Consider the following 22,743-nt stretch of genomic DNA (forward strand, 5'->3'; position numbering starts at 1 on the left):
ATTTGTGAGAACAAATTTATATTTTTGAGGATTGTTAAAGGTCAAGTGAATGTTCTCTGTAGGTAATTTACATTTAGTAAATTACTTCTCTTTACAGTAAGACTTGGCTATTCTGGACAAACTAACAGTGCTTCATATAATCACTCAAACCACAGTGTGTGCAACAGTACTACAAAACAAGACAGAAGCCCATGTGCTCAGGGTCTAGAGTGGGGGCAATTTCTTATAACCTCAACATTCAGAGTTGGGGGAGGTCAAATAGAAACCCTGCAGTTTGGGCTCTGAATTACTACAGCAGCACAGAGAGTGGGAAAGGAAGCAGAAACTGATAAACTGAATGGATTTATAAAAAAGGGAACAGATCACCACTTCCAATAAACCACAATGCCTTTTCTTAAGCAGGACAGACTGCAACACAAGTATCCTGCATTGCATTTTATCTGGGAAAAAATTAAAACACTATAGGCAGGGGCTATGCACACCACCCTCAACTGCAGCTCTGAAGAGGGAAAACTCGCCCTCAGGAAGAGGAGGGGGCAGTAAAGGTCATTGTGTACACATTATCTGTTGGCAAATAATGTATTGTAGATCCTTTGAAGGAGCAAAATGACAATATATGGGAAAAATCAACTGCTCTTAAGATTCAGAGGAAGAGTATTTTCAAAAACATCTGTAATCATCAACAACTTTTGAGGCTTGTTATGTGCTTTGTATGTATAAACTCATTTAACTGTCACAAAAACTTCTAAGAGTGGGTACCATTATTATCCCTCCTTTATAAATAAGGAAATTGAGACAGAGTAGCTAAATAAATTCCAAGGGCAAAAAGCTGGCTAGGGTTCAACTCCAAGTTAGTTGAGCTCCAGAACCCACGTTCTTAACTTCCTATACTTTAGTTAAATGTCTTTCAATAATTATCTGCCTCCACTTACAAAAACTTATAACTGAACCAGGAGCTGGATAAGATGAGAAAAGGAAACCCAAAACATGAGAATACTTCATTGAAGATAAGCAGAAACTAACATTGCGTCCAAAGGTCAATGATCTGGAAAACATCTGAGAAGTGCTCTGAAAATTCTGGGAAAAAATAGAAAAAAGAAGAAACAGAATCAACCAGTAAGTAGATTTTTGTGTTTGTTTGTTTGTAAGAGATAAGGTATTGCTTAGGCTGGAGTGCAGTGGCATGACCATAGCTCACTGTAACCTTGAACTCCTGGGTTCTCAAGTGATTTGCCTGCCTCAGCCTCCTGAGTAGTTAGGACTATAGGCACATGCTACCATGCCCAGCTTAAATGGTGTTTCTTTAAAAAAAAAAAAAAAAAAAAGATACTCTGAAGCAATAATCTAACACAACAGAAAACATAAAGATAATAGAAAAACTCAGATTTTTAAGTCCTAAGGGGGAAGATTTTAAAGAGCATATTTCTTTCTTTTTTCTTTTTTGAGACAGAGTTTCACTCTGTAGCTCAGGATGGAATGCAGTGGCACGATCTTGGCTCACTGCAACCTCCATTCCCAGGGTTCAAGTGATTCTCGTGCCTCAGCCTCCTGAGTATACAGGCATACACCACCACACCTAGCTAATTTTTGTATTTTCAATAGAGACAAGAATTTTTTTTTTTTTTTTTTTTTTTTTTTTGAGACAGAGTCTTACTTTATTGCCCAGGCTGGAGCGCAGTGGCGCGATCTCGGTTCACTGCAAGCTCCGCCTCCCGGGTTCACGCCATTCTCCTGCCTCAGCCTTCCATGTAGCTGGGACTACAGGCGCCCGCCACCACGCCCGGCTAGTTTTTTGTATTTTTAGTAGAGACGGGGTTTCACCGTGTTAGCCAGGATGGTCTCGATCTCCTGACCTCGTGATCCGCCGGTCTCAGCCTCCCAAAGTGCTGGGATTACAGGCGTGAGCCACTGCGCCCGGCGAGACAAGAATTTTGCCACGTAGGCCAGGCTGGTCTCGCACTCCTGACTTCAGGTGATCCTTCTGCCTCGGCCTCCCAAAGTGCTGGGATTACAGGCATGAGCCACCACGCCCAGCCCTATAGAGCATATTTTATTGGCAAAATTAATTAGCAGAAAATCATACTAAGACATTCTGGAGAAAATGTATTAAATTTCTCTAATACCTAGTTAGAAAAATAGGTAGCCGTAGTTCTTATTTCTATTACATTCAATCCAAGAAAACAAGTGACAGAACATCTAACTGTTTTTAATGAAACAAAATAAGACACTAAAAGGTGTGTCTCAAACACGGAAGAGTTTAGAAAATGAAGTACTCTGATGTTTCCTCCAAAAATGACAAAGGTTTAGGCAAGCCCATGGAATGAAGAATTAAGAATTCAGTTAGGTGAAAGTTTTTAATTTTTTAAATGACTGCTTAAGGACTGGCTGGGGAAGAAGGAGAGGTAGTGGTTGAAGGAAATAAAAATATTTTACCTCAAATTATATTTATCTGACATATTTTGAGATGGCTGTCAGAGAGCCAGCAAACAGAAGTGGTGCTGCAAAGCTTTCTTTTGTGGAAGAAATTTGCATCTATGGAGAATCTCCATTAATGCAGCCAGGACTTCCCTTGTCTGGAATCTAGAAAAGGGTAAATGACAGCCTGTCTGACACCTTTAAAGGTCTTAAACATTTACCATCCATTCTCTGAGAAAGCTACTAACAAGACCACCTTTCCTAGTCAGGTCCCCTTTCCCTCCCCTTAAGCTGTCTTGCCACTAAAACCTGATGTACCAAAATAACATGTTTTTGGCCATGCTGGGAGCTCACATTACTTCTGTAACCTGAAGATGGTATTAAGTTCCTACACCCGGCCAGACACAGTGGCTCATTTCTGTAATCCCGGCACTTTTGAGAGGCTGAGATGGGCGGATCACCTCAGGTAAGAAGTTCGACAGCAGTCTGGCCAACATGGTGAAACCCTGTCTCTACTATAAATACAAAAATTAGCCGGTCGTGGTGGCGCATGCCTGTAGTCCCAGCAACTCGGGAGGCTGAGGTAGAAGAATTGCTTCAACCAAGGAGGCGGAGGTTGCAGTGAGCCAAGATCACACCATTGCACTCCAGCCTGGGCGACAGAGCAAGACTTCATCTCAAAAAAAAAAAAGTTTCTACACCCCACTGGGGACGGGGTCAGGTCTTTGAAGGCCCCCATGTATACACATTAAATAAATGTATATTCCTTTTCTCCAATTAATCTGCCTTTTGCAAACAATTTTATTTTCCAGCGAAACTTCAGAGGGCCAAGGGGGAACTTCAAGGTTACAGTGAAACGATCTTGCCACTGTACTCCAGCCTGGGGAACAGAGAGAGGGAGACCTTGTCTCTTAAAGAAAAGAAATACCATTTACTTTCTGGTTCTCTATGTTTTCTCTCTTCCTTTCCATTTTTTCCCCAGAATTGTCAAGAACACTTTTCAAATGTTTTCCAGATCACTGACCTTTGGATGCACTACTTACCTTCAGTGAAGTATTCTAAAACGTGTTAAGTTTCCTTTTTTCCTTGTATTTTACCTAGCTCCTGGTTCCCCTTGGTTCACATGGTGAAATATCGGTAACACGTATCTTTACCTGCTAAATAAAGGTAAACGCCAGTAGGACAAGTTCTGAGACTGCCCTCACAGGACTTACAAGAATTGCATGTGGCCAGGCGCGGTGGCTCAAGCCTGTAATCCCAGCACTTTGGGAGGCCGAGACGCGTGGATCACGAGGTCAGGAGATCAAGACCATCCTGGCTAACACGGTGAAACCCCGTCTCTACTAAAAATACAAAAAAAAAAAAAAAAAAAACTAGCCGGGCGAGGTGGCGGGCGCCTGTAGTCCCAGCTACCCGGGAGGCTGAGGTAGGAGAATGGGGTAAACCCGGGAGGCAGAGCTTGCAGTGAGCTGAGATCCGGCCACTGCACTCCAGTCCGGGCGACAGAGCGAGACTCCGCCTCAAAAAAAAAAAAAAAAAAAAAAAAAAAAAGAATTGCATGTGGCCTGGCGCGGTGGCTGAAGTCTGTAATCCCAGCACTTTGGGAGGCCGAGACGGGCGGATCACGAGGTCAGGAGATCGAGACTATCCTGGCTAACACGGTGAAACCCTGTCTCTACTAAAAAATACAAAAAACTAGCCGCTCGAGGTGGCGGGCACCTGTAGTCCCAGCTACTCGGGAGGCTGAGGCAGGAGAATGGCGTGAACCCCGGAGGTGGAGCTTGTAGTGAGCTGAGATCCGGCCACTGCACTCAAGACTGGGCCACAGAGCGAGACTCCATCTCAAAAAAAAAAAAAAAAAAAAAAAAGAATTGCATGCTGTGTCCTGGACAGAAATATAGTTATAACTAGGCAATAAACAGGCTGTACCTTGGCCCACTTCCTAAACCCTCAGGGAGACAGATTTGAAGTTTCCTCTAGTCTCCTCATTCGGTGGCCCTGCAATTAAACATCTTTCTTTGCTGCACCCAGGGTCTTGCATACTGACTTGTCACGCACAATGGGCAATGGACTGTTACGGTTCCAGTTCCATATCTTAAGTTACTATAAGACAAAAGCTTAAAAATCCAATTATAAAGTAAAAAGAGGCTCGGCGTGGTGGCTCACGCCTGTAATCCCAGCACTTTGGGAGGCCGAGGTGGGTGGATCACCTGAGGTCAGGAGTTTGAAGACCAGCCTGGCAAACATGGAGAAACCCCATCTCTACTAAAAATACAAAATTAGCCAGGCGTGGTGGCACATACCTGTAATCCCAGCTACATGGGAGGCTGAGGCAGGAGAATCGTTTGGGCCAGGGAAGTGGAGGTTGCAGTGAGCTGAGATCACGCCACTGCACTCCAGCCTGGGCAACAAGAGCGAAACTCTTTCTCAAAAACAAACAAACAAAAAGGTAAAAAGGGTTGGCATGTATCATAAATTATGAGAAGGCAGAAACTGTTAAAATCGGGAAAGAACTACTTTTTATGATGGCTGTAGACCATGCAGAAAACAAAGCCAAAGCTATGACCAAGATAATAATGTTTCATGGATTAAACATTTGTGAAAAAAGTATGAAAGACAGGATTCAAATAGTATAAGACTGAATAAATATCAAATTTTACCTTTATAAACAATACCTATTTCTCTTTTTTAAAACTTTTTTTTGAGATTGGGTCTCACTCCGTTGCCCAGGTTGTAGTGCAGTGGCATGGTCTCATCTCACTGCAGCCTTGACTTCCTGGGCTCAAGTGATACACCCACCTCAGCCTCCCTGGTAGCTAGGACCACAGGTGCACACTACCGCGCCCGGCTAATTTTTTGTAGAGATGGGGTTTCATCATGTTGCCCAGGCTGGTCTTGAACTCCTGGGTTCAAGTGATCTGCTTGCCTTGGCCTCCCAAAGTGCTGGGATTACAGGTGTGAGCCACCATGCTCAGCCAAGAATACCTGTTTCTAAGCACCCATGCAACATTTATAAAACCTGCAACTTATCCTGACCACAATAAAAAAAATTTTAGGCAAAAAAGAGCCTGGTATCATTTATTACATTATTAACAAATAATTATGTATGAATATTAAAGTACTTACCCCACCTTCCAAATTTTGCTGCAAGTTGAAATCAGAAGCAAATTCATAGCCTTAAGTGCTTACATGGTTTAAGGGGGAAAAAAAAATCAGGTAACTGTTTATTCAATTTAAGTTAAATAAACATGCAAAAAGGACCCTGAGAAAGTAGGAAGCACAAAGAATAAAGTAGACTCCTATATATCTGTTGAATCTAAGAAGTGTTTTTGACAGAAAAAAAAAAAATCACATCTAATTTAAAAGAGAACAAAAGCAAAATTTAGAAAAAATGTGGTATTTGACTCAGGAAAAAAAAGGTCAAACCCTGAACAGATAATAAATCAGCCAGGAAGAAATTTAGGAGAAAAAAAAAAAGGAAAACTGTTTAAGCAAAAGCCTCCAGGCCTAGATAATTTAGTAGTGATTTAGTCTCAAGGAAGTTACTTCCCATTCTAAATAAACTGTTGCAGAAAAAAGAAATAAAAAACAGCATCAGCTATAATAGCAACTAGTTCTTAAAGTGCTTATTATGTTCCAGACATTAATCTAAGTGCTTTTACATATATTGTAAAATTTAAACTTCACATTTTAGCACTTGTACTATTTATTATCCCCAATATTCAAATAAACTAGAAAAAGAAGGAAAGGTTTAAAATTCATTTTAAAAACTGGCATAAGTTTGAAACCAATCTCATTAAAAGTAAACTTTTCACTGGGTGTGTTGGTGTGCACCTGTAGTCCCAGCTACTCAGGAAGTTGAGGCAGGAGGATCCTTTGAGCCCAGTAGTTCAAGGCTATAGTGGGCTATGACTGCACCCATGAACAGCCACTGCACTGTAGCCAGGCAATATAGCAAGATCTTGTCTCAAAAACAAAAACCAAAAACATTTAAATAAAATGTTCACAAAACAAATTTACTTAAAATAATCACCAATATAAAAATAAATTCATGAGTTCAATGGAAATATTTTAATTGATGCTTAAACATGGCAATTAAGTTGAACAGGTACTTCTGACGTAAAATTCTACAAACAAAAGCAAACATACTTAACAAAAGCAAACATTATACTTAACATTGCCATTAAAATAAGGAACAAGACCATGAAGCAGACTTTGATCATTATTAGTTGCACTGGAAGTGCTAATATCAGTGTAGTAAAAATAAATAAAATTGGAAAATAATTATTTAGATAATACTTCGTAAATTAAAAAGTAGCACTGGTAAATCCAAGCCCAAGTACTAACAGACTTCACTCAGTATAGAAAATAAATAGCAACTAAAATATAAAAGATTTTGGGCTTGGCATGGTGGCTCACGCCTGTAATACCAGCACCTGGGGAGGCTGAGGTGGGTGGATCACCTGAGGTCAGGAGTTCAAGACCAGCCTGGACAACATGGTGAAGCCCTGTCTCTACTAAAAATACAAAAATTAACTGGATATGGTGGCGCACAACTGTAATCCCAGCTACTCGGAAGGCTCAGGAAGGAGAATTGCTTGAACCTGGGAGGTGGAGGTTTCAGTCACCAGAGATCACACCGATGCCCTCCAGCCTGGGTGACAGAGTGAGACTGTGTCCCCCCCACCCCAAAAAAAAGATTTCCTACAGTAATTAAGACAGTGTATTATTAGCACATCTTAAAGCAGACCAATGGCACAGAATACAGTCCAGAAACAAACTTACACATTTACCAGCTTATGAGAAAAGTGTGCAATGTAGTTGGGAAAGGATAATCTTTGGTAATAAATAGTGTGGGTTAATTGTACATCAATGTGGAAAATCAATTCCAGATAGACAGTCAAATCAAAATGAAATAGGCTGAACCATAAAGCTTTCAGAATAACAACAAGGGAAAATACTCAGATACCTAATACCCATCCGAAAAAGGACCTGTATCCAGAATACAGAAAGAACAACTAAAAACCAGTAAGAAAAAGGCAGACAACCCAATACTAAAATGGGCAAAAACCTTGGACTGTCCACAAAAGATGCCCAAATAGTATTTGAAAAGGTGTTCAACTTCATTAAAAAAAAATAAAACCCCAGAAAACCAACACCAAATTAAAACTACAACATATACCAATACACACCGCTAAAATGAAAATATCTAACATTGGAAATAACACGGAGTATCGAGAACTTATTACACTGTGAGTATAGCATAAACTGTTACAACCATTCTGGAAAATGAAAAAATTTGAATGTCTGAATATATGCAGCTGTGTTCCAGCAACCCTATTCCTAAGTATCTATCCAAATGAGAAGTGTAATGCATTCACAAAAAAATGTGCAAGAACATTCACAGCAGTCTGTTCATAATAAACTTTTTCCATCTATAAAATGGATTAACTGTAATATAATACAATGAATATATACACAGCATTGAGGATGACTGAGCTGAATTACACAAAACATGAGTGTTTCTCACAGATTATATACTCCATGTATCCATTGATATCGTTAAGGAAAACAAAACTAAATTAATCTCTGGTGCTAGAAGTCACAAAAATGACTATGCTAGGGTACTGTTAATGTTCATAGTGATTATGTGGATGTATTTACTTAAAGAAAATTCACTGAAGGGCATGAAGTTATAGTGGTGCACTTTTCTCTTTATATGTCTCCATAAAAATTTTATATTAATAGGCGGGGTGCGGTGGCTCAAGCCTGTAATCCCAGCACTTTGGGAGGCCGAGACGGGCGGATCACAAGGTCAGGAGATCGAGATTATCCTGGCTAACACGGTGAAACCCCGTCTCTACTAAAAAATACAAAAAACTAGCCAGGCGAGGTGGCGGCGCCTGTAGTCCCAGCTACTCGGGAGGCTGAGGCAGGAGAATGGCGTGAACCCGGGAGGCGGAGCTTGCAGTGAGCTGAGATCTGGCCACTGCACTCCAGCCTGGGTGACAGAGCGAGACTCCGTCTCAAAAAAAAAAAAAAAAAAAAAAAAAATTTATATTAATAAAGCAGGACCATCCCTACATAACAGCAATAACCAGTTAAAACTATGAAATGAAGAGCTTTCTAAAAATAGTAACAAACAAAAACACCCAGTTTAGCAAGATATTTCTGATAGGGGTAACTGGAACACTTTGATACATACCATATGACCGGTAATTACCCTTTGCTTCTTTATGAATTAGCTTATGACATTAATGTAGTTCAAATATTCCAATAGAAACTTAATTTGAAATAATACAAGTAATTCTAAAGTTCATCAGGAAGCATAAAAGGGTGAGTACTTGAAAAAACAAAAACAGTAACAGTGGACACAAAAGTTATGATTTAATCAGTGGCACAGAATAGACTATACACATACCATATAGTGTGTATATATGTGTATACATTTAATACAAGTCCAAAATCTTTGATCATACACCTTTGGGGTTAGCTGGGGTTCATAAACCAGAATATTTTGGATTTCTAAAAACTAGATGTATACACCATATGCCCCCCAGTTGAGTCTGGAACAGCAGACTAATCAACATTACTATAAATGAGATAAAGACTGTTAAGTGGCCTCATGTCATTTCAGGTCAGGTTTGCCACAGAATGAGTTCTGATGTTAAATCTAGGGGAAAAAAATTGTTTGCCAGAATCTTTTGGGTTTTAGAATTGTGAATAAGAGATTGTTAATCAGTGTAGGATAAGACAGACATCTTAAATAAATGAGCAGGGGAAAGGAAAGCTTATCTGAACAAACTGTGCAGTGGTTAAATTTTCAAGTGAACAAATTGTCAAGCAGTTAAATATTTAGGGAAAAAATGTACACTGACCCTTTTTTCATATCAGGTACCAAAACAAGAAACAAATAGATTAGGAGCTAACTCCTAATTTTACCAAATCAGGAAATACAAACCTAGAAACAGGTGATGATATAGTTGAATATACCTCTGGAAATGGATAAGCATATGCTATGCAAAAAAATGACAATTTGCTGGTAGAAATGTAAATTGATGCAAGTTTAATAGCAGCATGTGGCAAAATATACTGAGATCCTTAAAAAAAGGTACACTAACTTCTTTTTGGTAATTCTACTCTCTAAAATTTCTAAGGAAATAGTTAACATAAACAAATGTTTATTTACAAAAATGCTCACTGCTGTTTTTGTTTGTAATAGCTAAAAAAAGCTTTATATTATTGGAAGTAAAAGGCAGCAGCTGGATGAGGTGGCTCACATGCCTGTAATTCCAACACTTGGGAGGCTGAGGTAGAAGGACTGCTTGAGTCCAAGAGTTTGAGATTAGCCTGGGCAACATAGTGAGACACCATCTCTCCGAAAGACAAAAAAACAAAAAACAAAAAAACTGGGTATGATGGAATATGCTTACAGTCCCAGCTATTCGGGAGGCTGAGGTTGGAGGATCACTTGAACCTGGGAGGTTGAGGCTGCAGTGAGCCATGATTTTGCCACTGTACTTCAGCCTGGGCAACAGAGTGAGACCCTCTCTCAAAAAAACAAAAAGCATTAGGTAACTACATGTATCATGAATTCAACAATGTAGATACAAATTTACGAAAAAAGACAAAAGTATGACAAAATGATAACATTTATAAAAAGAAAAAAAACCACACAATGAGTCCACTGTTTAAAGGAAGTAGCAAAATAAGTAATAATAAAGTCAAAACTTATGTAATTTCAGAAAGCTGGGCCTGAGCCTGAAAGATGACCAGAGAAAGGATGAATGCAGAATATATAGTAATATGCTTTTGCAATTACTCCTAATAGTCATGATATGTAGCCTTTGCATGAATGCTGATGGATGCTTTTCTCATGTGCAATTTCAACACACTGTAGTTCTAATAATATCCAGGGCTAAATCTGTAACAAGATTTTACTTAACACTTCTCAGATGTGGCATACACTGACTGCATTAACCTCTAAGTAATAGCCAAACAACAGACTGGATCCTTACATGTAATTATAAAAACAGCCATGGATTGTTGTAGTATACATCAACCCTGAAATGCAGCCACTGGGCATTTAAGTATTCAAACAGGTTACCAGGTACAATAGTGTACCTATTGTACCTTAGAAGTCCAGGACCTGTTGACTTTTAAGGTAAAATGGGGATATGATCTTGCCTTTGAACATAAAAGCTCCAAATGCAAGTTATCTTTCAACTTTATTTAGCAGTTCCTGGTTAGTTAACTATGCATCTTGAAGAAACTCAACTTATTTTATTTCTATATGAATTTTCAGTACTTAGCATACCCAAGTATGAACTGAATAAGAAGAAAACTGTGATTTTCAGCATTGTACAAACTCCCAAAAAAGAGTAAGAATTGACTTGCAAAGGAATTTAATCAGTTTCTAAACAAGACTGCCAATGTAAAGTAATTCAAACTTCTGAAGTTAATGAAAATATTTATTCAAACCTAACTGTAGTACAATCTCAAGTTGAGTTAAATAAACATTAACTATATGATATTTAGTTTCTCAGGAATAGACCACTGCCACATCATAAAAATTTCTTACATCACAAGTTTTTGCAGTAAGGTTCAGCAATTAAGAAGACATGATTTCTACACTGAGAAATGTTGTGTTAAGGTTGGATGGATTTTTTTTAAGGCCCAGTACAAAAAAATGGTTGAGGAAAGTGACTCTTTAACAAAATATACACCTGTAGAAAAAAATCCCTAATATACTGACATTTAATTGAACGGAAAGTACTAAAGAGAACATACTTTAATATCTAGGCACAATTGGTCAGGTACTAATTATAATTTCTGTTCTCATTTAAAAGTTTAAACCAATTCTTCAACTTGACTGATGTGTGTGAGTCTAATACAGAGAAGGCACCTCTCTCATCTCTCAACTCTCCTTAAGGACCTTTTGAGAGAAACTCTTTGTAACACTTTAAGGGACACAGACAATGCACTGTATCTAAGTATAGATATAGTTATTTAACATACCCCATTGTAGGAGAAACTAAAATATAAAACTATGATTTCTCTTTTTACATCTTATGATGGACACAACACCAGAAGATAATCCTCCACATAAACTTTCACATAGAATACGAGATTTAAATTATATGTGCATTGGTCACTACAATGTAAAGAGTTCTATGAATTAGTGCAATTCTTTAAATCCCCAGCATTTAGGGGAAAAGTACATATCAAGAAATCTCTACTACAAACCAAACTTTTTATGGCTCAATAGTCTAACCACTTAAAGTCCTGTAAAAATCTTAAAAGTTATAAATGAAAGATCAGAACATTCAATAAATGGTTTACAAAATTCTCTCTTTAAAACAGAGAACAGAGGGATCACAAGAAATAGGTAAAGTGTAAAATTCCAGAAATATAATACTTACAGCAATTCTAAGAAAGGGGTAGTATTCACTCTAGGAGAAAAACTCATCAAACTATTGATTTCTAATTAGATATTTTGCTATCGGTTGAGGTGGTTATCATTTTGTAGTACTTAGTGGCTGTGTATTTAAATGTCTTGTTGAACAGTTACTGAAGGTAATTTATAAGAGTAAGCATCATTTTCCTCCAAAACAAGTGAGAAACTATTCCAGATGAGTAAGTCTTAGAATTAGGGATCATAAGAAGTCAAAAAACACATTAGGTTGATTTAACTCTATTTCAACAAGATTTACACAGTATTTACAATATGGAATTGTCAAAGCTATACAGTTTTGCAGATTGACTTTACTTCCATTTCTGCAAATGTTTTTCCCAAAATAAAAATAAACCAAGTAAGTCTATTTACAAACTCGGAAGCTGTTTTAGAAACAGCATGTTTTAGATATAAAGTGAAATTTCAGTACAATCAAAGTGCAGGTCACGCTTTCAAATTCTGTCAATATCCCATTCCCTACACTCAGTTTAAGGGATACGAGTTTTGAACACCTACTGTTCTTATGTGCCCAGAATGTTTACTCATCATAATGCAATGATAATAAAAATTTGTCTACATCCATTCCCGCTGGAAATGAACTGGGAAGCTTCTTTTTCTGTTGAAAAAGAGAAAGAAAAAATAAACTCAAACAAGGCCAAAATGCTTTCTTAGTAAATCACCTAAAACAGTGTATTGGGTTCTTTCACATACTACTAAAATTGTCAAACTTTTTTAGTCTATTAGAATTTTACTTCTATAGAGAAGTAGAGACAAGTTTTATAAACCCAAAGTTAATTAAATATACTTCAATAGCACCTGAATGTTAGTTTATGGCAAAAGACATTATACAAATCCAGAGTATCTGAATGTTGAGTGAGACAAGATAGAACATGCTTTCTATGCTAGGTGGTTATTACTGCTAAGAAAGCTTTACTGACAGATGTTTAAAGTAACAGGTACTACTTGTCAGTTCCAAAACTTAATATACACCAGATACTTCATGTATATACTACATTTAGATTTCACAGCCTAAGGTATCTGGTAATATCATGTCAAGTGATGAGGCTGAGACTCAGAGAGGCTACAGACTTAATCATGATCACAGGACCAATACACAGTAGATGCAGGATTCAAACCCAGACTTGTAGGGCAACAAAGCCTAAATTATTTCCCTGATACCATACTTCCTCTATGACATTTTAAACACTTTCTATTCAATTCACTTACTAAATAGCTAACCAAATTGAAAATAAATGAATTTCATTTATCAATGCTATCCCTGCATTGCCTTCCTAGAGACAACCATGCTTAAAGAAAAAACGTAAGTAAGGCCAAGTGCAGTGGCTCATGCCTGTAATCCCAGCACTTTGGGAGGCCAAGGCATGCAGATCACCTGAGCTCAGGACTTCAAGATCAGCCTGGGCAACATGGCAAAACCTTGTCTCTATAAAAAAAAATTTAAAAAACAGAACAAATGTCCAGGTGTGGCGGCTTACGCCTGAATCTCAGCACCCTGAAAGGCCAAGGCGGGTGGATCACGAGGTCAGGAGTTCAAGACCAGCCTGGTCAATGTGGTGAAACCCTATCTCTACTAAAAATACAAAAATTAGCCTGGTGTGGTGGCAGACACCTGTAATCCCAGCTACTCTGGGGTCTGAGGCAGGGAAATTGCTTGAACTCAGGCAGAAGTTGCAGTGAGGCGAGATCGTGCCACTGTACTCCAGTGGGTAATAGCACAAGGCTCCATCTCAAAAAAAAAAAAAAAAAAAGGAAAAAGTATTAGCCAGGTGCAGTGGCACATGCCTGTAGCCCCAGCTACTTGGGAGGCTGAGGTAGGAGAATCGCTTGAGCCTGGGAGGTGGAGGCTGCAGTGAGCTGAGATCACACCATTGCACTCCAGCCTGGGTGACGGGAGTGAAACCCTGTCTCAAAATAAAAAAAAGGAAAAACATAGGTAAATTTAATTTTTCCAGTGCTCTAGTTATCTTTTTTTTTTTTTTTTTTTTTGAGGCGTCTCACTCTGTCACCCAGGCTGGAGCACAGTGAACCTGGGAAGTGGAGCTTGCAGTGAGCCGAGTTCACGCCATTCTCCTGCCTCAGCCTCCGGATTAGCTGGGACTACACGCGCCCGCCACCATGCCTGGCTAATTTTTTGCATTTTTAGTACAGACGGGGTTTCACCGTTAGCCATGATGGTCTCAATCTCCTGACCTCGTGATCTGCCCACCTCAGCCTCCCAAAGTGCTGGGATTAGAAGCGTGAGTCACCACGCCCAGCCATATGCTAACATTTTTAAGGGCCTATGGAAGAGATTACAAGATGTGGGCGGGGGCGGGGGGGGGGGGGGACGACTGAAGATCTAAGAACAAAGTCCTTTATTACTTGGTAATTCCACACAAGTGTTTAATAGTGTTTCCCAATCTTTCATGACTATGTCATGCTCATGAAAAAACTTGAGTTCTACCAAGAAAGAAACAAAAACTGTATTTTTTTTTCCCCTGGAAAGATGTTTATAAACAAATGCCTCAGCAGTGGTTCTGAAAATGCTGTTTAACCTAGAAACCCTGCGCATACCAAATTAACACTGCTGGACAATGTATTTTGTCAATGAAAGCTAAAAGCTGTCTTAGCCGTAACATTCAGTTAAGTTGTGGCAAGAACTGCTGAATTCTATAATTATTAAAGGGAAAAAAAGGTGTGGTTTGGAAATTAAAACTTTCAAACTTGCCTTAATTTTCTTCTTTTTCATTGGTACTGATGAATTTGTAAGATTTTTACTAGAAGTACGAGAGTTTCGCTCACGTTCATCTAATTCCTCAATTTTCCGCTTTTTTGTGGTGCTCCTTGAAGATGCTCTAAACTGTTGTGTGTTATCTTTCAGAGGAGTTGCTGAAGTAGTCCTAGAAATGGCTGCCCTGGAGAGAATCATTAATGTGTGGGCAGCCATATTTACACTGTTTTCACTGCCTGTTTCACTGGCAGGGCTGCAGGCAGGCAGGTCTGGGGTGACAGGAGGGACCATTACTTTTGATGTGCTACTGTCTTCACTGAAACGCCTACTAGAGGGGGCCTTGATAATATCTATAGGTTCTTCTTTATGTTTTTCCCCTGCCCCTGAGCCAGGTGTCCGGGGTACAGGTAAATCACTACTCTCAGCAAGCCTACTTACTGAGCTGTGCCTCTGTATATCCTGTAACATTTCTGTGGTAATCAAAGAACTGGTGGATTTAGTTTGTTCTTGTTTTAGATCCTTCACAGCTGTACCTACTGAAAGGACATTTTTATTGTTTGAAGATGTGCCTTGTTTTTTGGTCATTTCTTGCAGTGAAGCTACAGATTTCTCACTTCGCAAACCCCCATTTTGCTGCCCAATAGATAGTTTCGAATTTTCTAGATTTTTCTGCCTTTCTACATCGCTGCATAATTCATTCTCCTTATTAGCTGTTGCTTTATGGAAAGATTCAAGCACAATTTCTGTTGGTGAAACTTTCTTTTCTGATTGAGTTTCTCTTATGGTGGTATGCCGGCTAATGGCACTTTCCGATTTAGATAAAATCTTAGGCAGAGGAGGCTTCTCTTTCTCTCTTTTGATAGCATTATTAGAAGGAGGTTTTAAGGTGGAGGACACATTGGGTGAGTCAAGATTAGGAAAACAGACTGCATTCCTTTCTTTGTTTTGGGACACCATCTTATGGTTTGGCCCCTGTGTATTTGCCACGGGAGCAGCAGTGCTGTCAAAGCAGAGTACACGTCTGTGGCATGGTTTAGCAGCTGGAACTACACTCTCTTCTGGGAAGGGAACTGTGGTTTCTTCTGATTTCTTCCCAAGATCTGTGGCAATAGTCTTGTCAGAAACTTCAGTTCTAAAACAAAACAAAACAAAACTATTTCTAGCAGCATAAAGAAATCCTTTATGTTTTAAATCTGAGCATTCAAATAATCTATGATAGAAACTACTTTATACTCACCTTTGGGCATGATATCCAACTGAATGACCTGACGAATCCACCGAATTATTTACTTGTTTTCCTGAAATTATAAATGCACATTCCTGAGAAAAAGAATACACTCCTCTGAAAGAGGATGGAACAGATGACAATTACCACATATCATGAGAAAATTTTTTTTTTTTTTTTTGAGACGGAGTCTTGCTCTGTCGCCCAGGCTGGAGTGCAGTGGCCGGATCTCAGCTCACTGCAAGCTCTGCCTCCCGGGTTTATGCCATTCTCCTGCCTCAGCCTCCCGAGTAGCTGGGACTACAGGCGCCCGCCACCTCGCCCGGCTAGTTTTTTGTATTTTTTAGTAGAGACGGGGTTTCACTGTGTTAGCCAGGATGGTCTCGATCTCCTGACCTCGTGATCCGCCCGTCTCGGCCTCCCAAAGTGCTGGGATTACAGGCTTGAGCCACCATGCCCGGCCGAGAAAAATTTTTAAGTGACAGCTAACATGCAAATAGAACATGCTGACAAAGCAGCTTTTAAAGAGTAGTTTTGAAATAAGTACAAGATGGCTATTTCCCCACTGCTACAGAGGAAATCCAGATATGGAGCAAATGACATGCGTCAACTTCAGGCAAATATTATGTTTGTCTGTTTGTTTGTTTTTTTTGAGACAGTCATGCTCTGTCACCCAGACTGAAGCGCAGTGGCACGATCTCAGCTCACTGCAACCTCTGCCTCCCGGGTTCGAGCGATTCTCCTGCCTCCGCCTCCTGAGTAGCTGGGATTACAGGCGCCCACCACCACACCCAGTTAATTTTTTGTGTTTTTAGTAGAGATGGGGTTTCGCCACGTTGGCCAGGCTAGTTTCAAACTCCTGGCCTCAAGTGACCTGCTCACCTGGGCCTCCCAAATGGCTGGATTATAGGCGTGAACCACCGTGCCCAGTTCAGGCAAATATTATAAATCCAGTCTTTGGATCTACAAATTACAATGCTCAATATAGCACATAATGTACTACTTACATCCAGGTAGTCACTTAAAGAAAACAACAGATTATATCTATTTTAAAATTCTGTCCAAGTACCTATCATGTTTACAAGCCTATGTCACTCAGAGCACATGCTCTGAAGTTTTAATAGCCATATTTTAATTTCCACGAGCTTCAGCGTTTATGTGGGAGAGCAGCAAGATATCAAAACTAGAAAGAAGAGCAAAGATGAGATTATGAAGAATCTTACGTATTACGCAAAAGGTTTCAGAGGCAATCCTTTAAGAGATTTATTTATGTATTTATTTATTTTTGAGACAGAGTCTCTCTCTGTTGCCCAGGCTGGAGTGCAATGGCATGATCTTGGCTCACTGCAACCTCCACCTCCTGGGTTCAAGCAATTCTAGTGCCTCAGTCTCACGAGTAGCTGGGATTACAGGTGCACACTGCCATGCCCGGCTAATTTTTGTATTTTCAGTAGAGAAGGGATTTCACTATGTAAGCCAGGCTAGTCTCAAACTCCTGACCTCAGGTGATCGTACCCTCTTTGGCTTCCCAAAGTGCTGGGATTACAGGAGTGAGCCACCATGCCTGGCCCCTTTAAGAGTGTTAAATAGTGAAGATGCATGAATAGGTTTATGTTTTTGGAAGATCAATCTGGCAATAATGTGGAAGATGGAACTGAGAAGACAGAAAACTGGAAGTAGAAACTCTGTGTAGATGGCTATATTTCAGGTAAGAGATGATGAGGGTCTGAGAGACAATAATGGGCATTTGCATTACAAAAAGTAAAGGAAAAAAATAAATTGTGACATTAACCAAGGGGAAAAACACTAGGCAGAAGTCTTTGAGGAAGAGAGGTGAGAAATATGTAGAGTCTGAAGGCTCTGAGTTACACAAAATTAGCAAGGGAGGAGAATAGTTTAGTTATGGCTCCAGAAGCCACCACAGTATCAACAGTATAGGGAAAGCAAAGTAAGGTAAGAATGGAAAAGTTTCAATGATGCAATATTAGGAGGCTACTGGTGACCTTAGTGTAGACAGTTTCAGTAAATACATGAGAAAAGATAATAATTTGAATGAAGAAATGGAAGATTAAGAGAGGTTAAGAGATTAAGATAAAAGGTCAGCAGGTGGGACAAACCTATGTTTATAGCTAGGGAGAGAAGCCAAACAGGAAAAGATGAAAAATATATAGAAGAATCTGGAGCACATGTAGACTGCATTAACCTTAGAAAGAATGAAAGACAGTTATTTAAGAAAGGATGATTTTGGAAGCAGAATAGGTATGTACTGAATGAAAATGATGATCAGGAAAGTGAAGTTTAATACTGGTTAAGATGGAAAATAAAACCAGTAGCTAAAAGTGAGGAGGAGCAGGACTAGATTTGAGATGTGCTGTGCAAGACTGGAATAGTTTGAAGGAGGAACAGAAGAGAAAGCAGACAGGCAGACATTTAAATTGATTGCCAAGTGGAAGGTGGGTGAGAAATGCATTTTTAAGTGGTAGGGAATGGTAGCATTTCTAAGGCGCCTAATGCTAGCAAGCCCAGGTATAAAAGCTGAGATGGTTGGCTGGACAGATCAAGGGCTGTAGAGTAGCCAGTGTGTATGTAGAAGAATGTGTATATGCAGGTTATTAAAAGTACTGGCAAAAGTGGCTGATGTGGTGGCTTCTGGGCTCTAGGCTGTTTAGTAAAGGAAGTGAATCCAGAAACAAGATACAAGTTCAAGTGAAAGGTAAGGATTCAAATAAGAAAAGCTATCACTGGTTGAAGAGGAATTCAATGGGTATATGGAAACGAGTGTTTTGAGACACATCACTGGCCTTTAAAAATCTTGTAAGTCTAATAAAAAGGTGAAAAATTCAAGGTGTGGCTATGGAAGAGGTTGGCTGAAGTTAAAATAAGTCTTAGGAGTGGAAAGGCGCGGGCTGGGTGCGGTGGCTCATGCCTGTATTTCCAGCACTTTGGGAGGCAGAGGCAGGCAGATCACCTGAGGTCAGGAGTTCAAGAACAGCCTCGCCAACATGGAGAAACCCCATCTCTACTAAAAATACAAAAACTAGCTGGGCATGGTGGTGTGTGCCAGTAGCCCCAGCTACTCAGGAGGCTGAGGTAGAAGAATTGTTTGAACCCAGCAGGTGGAGGTTGCAGTGAGCCGAGATTGTGCCACTGCATTCTAGCCTGGGCGACAAGAGCAAGACTCCACCTCAAAAATAAATAAATAAATAAATAAATAAATAAGGAGTGAAAAGGATAAAAAACCTCTGAGGGTTAGGGTGGTGAGTAGATTTACAACATGGGTATTTTGTCATTCATGATGATGAAAAAATGTAGGGAGAAAAGTCTGAGAACCAGGTAGCATAGTCATCAAGGTTCGGAATAAAAATCTGCTGTTATTTTGTGTATGGTGTCTTTTGTTGAACAGAAACTTTAAATTCTGGGGTAGTTCACTCTATCAATTTTTTCCATTTTTAAGTTATGTATTTCTCATTTTAAAATTTTATTTGAGATGGGTCTCACTATTTGTTGCCCAGGCTGGTCTCAAACTCCTGGGCTCGCGATCCTCCTGCCTCAGCCTCCCAAGTGGCTAGGATTGCAGACACATGCCACCACACCCAGTTTCTTTTCTTTTCTTCTATTAATATATACACACACATATATACATATATATATTTTTGTTGTTGTTGTGATAGGGTCTTGCTCTACTGCCTAGGCTGGAGTGCAGTGGCATGAAGACAGCTCACTGCACTCTCAAACTCCTGGGCTCAAGGGATCCTCCAACCTCAGGTTCTCAAGTAGCTGAGACTACAAGTTCATGCCACCACATCTGGCTTTTTTTTTTTTTTTTTTTGAGACAGAGTCTCGTTCTGTCGCCCAGGCTGGAGTGCAGTGGCCGGATCTCAGCACACTGCAAGCTCCGCCTCCTGGGTTTACACCATTCTCCTGCCTCAGCTTCCCGAGTAGCTGGGACTACAGGTGCCCGCCACCTCACCCGGCTAGTTTTTTGTATTTTTTAGTACAGACGGGGTTTCACCGTGTCAGCCAGGATGGTCTTGATCTCCTGACCTCATGATCCGCCTGCCTCGGCCTCCCAAAGTGCTGGGATTATAGGCGTGAGCCACCGTGCCCGGTCCACACCTGGCTAATTAAAAAAAAAAAAATTTCTGTAAAGACAGAGTCTCATTATGTTGCATAGGCTGGTCTCAAACTCCTGGACTTAAGTTATCCACCTGTCTTGGCCTCCCAAAGTGCTGGAATTAACAGGAGTGAGCCATTGTGCCTGAAGTCTTTTCATTTAAAAAAAGAAATCCCAGGCCAGGAGCGATGGCTCATGCCTGTAATCCCAGCACTTTGGGAGGCCGAGGTCGGGGGATCAAGAGGTCAGGAGTTCAAGACCAGCCTGGCCAAGATAGTGAAACCTTTCCATCTCTACTGAAGATACAAAAATTAGCTGAGTGTAGTGGCATGCGCCTGTAATCCCAGCTACTCAGGAGGCTGAGACAGGAGAATCGCTTGAACTCGGGAGGCAAAGGAAGGCAGCAGTGAGCCAAGACCATGCCACTGCATTCTAGCCTGGGTGACAGAGCAAGACTCCCATCTCAAGTAAAAAAAAAAAAAAAAAGAAAGAAATCCTTTATCCCAATGTCATAAAAATATTCTCTTATACATTCTTCTATCATTTAATTGTTTGACTTTTTACTTTTAGGTCTTTAATCACCTTGGACTTCATCTTTGTATGAGGAAGGGATCTACTTTCTTCTCTATATATTATATATTTAATGATCAATACATTTCATGTATTATACCATCCATCTTGCTCTTGACTTCTGATGTTAACATTACCATGTACAAGGTCTCTTTCTAAACTATCTTGTTCCATTTGTCTTTTTGTTTTAATTACTGTGGCTTTGCAACATTTTATTATTTGGTAGAATGACTCTGTCCTCTGCTCTTCTATCTTGGCTAGTCATGGACTTTTATTCTTTCTCATAGATTTTATAGTTTTTCCCATCTCCCAAAATATTCTACTGGGATTTTAAAGGAAAATTATATTGAATTTTTGATTCAACTAGGAGAACTGCAATCTTTACACTGTTAAATTTTCAAACCTATGAACACAGTTCTCTTCTATTTATATATCCTTTATGAAAAATTTCAAATATTCCCCATTTCTAACATTTTTGGTTAGGTTACTTCCTTTATACTTTATCATTTTTGTGGTCATTATAAACAGTATCTTATTTTCTATTACATTTAATAGGTGTTTATTGCTGGCACCTAAAAACACAATTTTAATAAATTAATCATACCTGGCAACCTTACTGAATTATTAGTTCTATTAATTTTTCTATTAACTCCCTGTGGCTTTACTGTATAAAAATCACTTCATTTTCCATAACAGTTTAATTCCCTCTCTTCAAATCTTTACACCTATCTCTTTTCTTTTCTGAGACAGGGTCTCACTGTTGCCCAGACTGGAGTGTAGTGGCATGATCATGGCTCACTTACAGCCTCAACCTCCTGGACTTAAGCAATCCTTCTGCCTCACCCTCCCGAATAGGTGGGACTATTATCTGCCATCACAGCTGGCTACTTTTAAAAAAATCATTTTCTAGAGACATGGTCTCACTATATTGCCCAGGCTGGTCTCAAACTCCTAGACTCAAGCAATCCTCCTGCCTCGGCCTCCCAAGGTGCGGGATTATGGGGATGAGCCACCATGCCCAGTTCCAAATATTTTCTTACGGCACTGTCTGGAACCACATATGTATGGGACCTTGTTTATGGTGGAAGTATAATCAGATGTCAGTGGGGGAAAAGACTGATAATACTTAATAATTAATTTACTGGTGTTGGAAACATTGGCTTATTACATACAGGGTGGGAATCAGTATCCTTGTGTTATTCACAGCTTTAAAGGGAACCCATAATGTTTACTATAGAGAGCCTTTAAGAGCTTTAATCATAAATGGATGCTTAACTTCACCAATGTTTTTTTCTGGTATTAACTTTGTAAGGGATAAAAACAAGTGTCAGACTATGAAGACATCTGTGATATGTTACTAATAAAAGTATAACACCTCAACAGACAGGAAATTTAATAGAGAAGTAGGAAAAGGATATGAATAAGCAATTCACAGAAGGGAAAATATTATTTATGGTTATGAGAGGATTCCAAACTTTATCAGTAATCAGAATAAAGCAAAAGAATGATGAGAGATACTACCACTTTACATCCATCATAGTGGCAAAAGTTAAAAATATCACATGGTATCAAATATTGGTAGTGTTGTGAGGGAAGCAGGGAAAATAATGGTAGAAGTATAAACTTTCTTCTCTATGTATATCCAGTGTATCCAAATATTTCTGGGAATAAGCCCCCAAAGAAACTCTCATATGGGTTCACACAGAGGGATTTACAAAGGTGTTCCTCCTATCATTCCATGTCAGATTAAAAACCTTGAAAACATCTGAAAAGTCCACTGATAGGAGATACATAAAATACATTTATGTGATAGCTATCAAATGACCATTAAAAGGAATGAACTAGTTATGAGAAAGAACATAAAGATAATATAGAGTAGTTACAACATGACGTAAGTCTAAGAGGGTGCCTCAATAAGTCAAAACGCAACTTAAGCCTACATCAATAGATGTATACTGTTTAGCTTAAGGAAAGGCTGATTTGATGATAGCATTTAGTGAGTTCTTTGTATTATGAGTGCATTTAAGACACACTACTGAGACAAAATACAATGTAATGTGTTAAGTGCTATAGCATAGGTATCACTAAGAATTAAAGAAAAAAATAAAACCAGAATATCCACCTTAGCCACCGTTGGTTAAAAATGTTTCCTAGGATAAAGTCACATTTAAGTTAACTTTGAAGGATAAATAAGACCCAGATTGAGAGTAAGAGCTGGGTAAGAAGGGGAATTC

The 22,743-nt window shown here is 39.4% G+C and overlaps 1 protein-coding gene across 3 annotated transcripts in view; it reads right to left on the reverse strand.

The window, feature by feature from the left end:
• Window positions 1-10,683: 10,683 nt before the first annotated feature.
• LOC104660483 (protein NPAT) overlaps window positions 10,684-22,743 on the reverse strand; it is a 63,328-nt gene continuing 51,268 nt past the window's right edge. For 2 of the 3 annotated variants that reach the window (XM_030917281.1, XM_030917280.1), the window contains exons 16-18: window positions 15,838-15,898; window positions 14,598-15,753; window positions 10,684-12,485 (exon numbers count right to left, since the gene is read on the reverse strand). In XM_030917281.1, the coding sequence (XP_030773141.1) occupies window positions 12,408-12,485; window positions 14,598-15,753; window positions 15,838-15,898 (1,295 nt within the window). In that variant the 3' untranslated portion in view covers window positions 10,684-12,407. The remainder of the gene's footprint in view (window positions 12,486-14,597; window positions 15,754-15,837; window positions 15,899-22,743) is intronic. The other variant, XM_010360849.2, reaches the window with a different exon arrangement.

This window comes from Rhinopithecus roxellana, chromosome 15, assembly GCF_007565055.1.
Source record: "Rhinopithecus roxellana isolate Shanxi Qingling chromosome 15, ASM756505v1, whole genome shotgun sequence".
NCBI classification, from domain to species: domain Eukaryota; kingdom Metazoa; phylum Chordata; class Mammalia; order Primates; family Cercopithecidae; genus Rhinopithecus; species Rhinopithecus roxellana.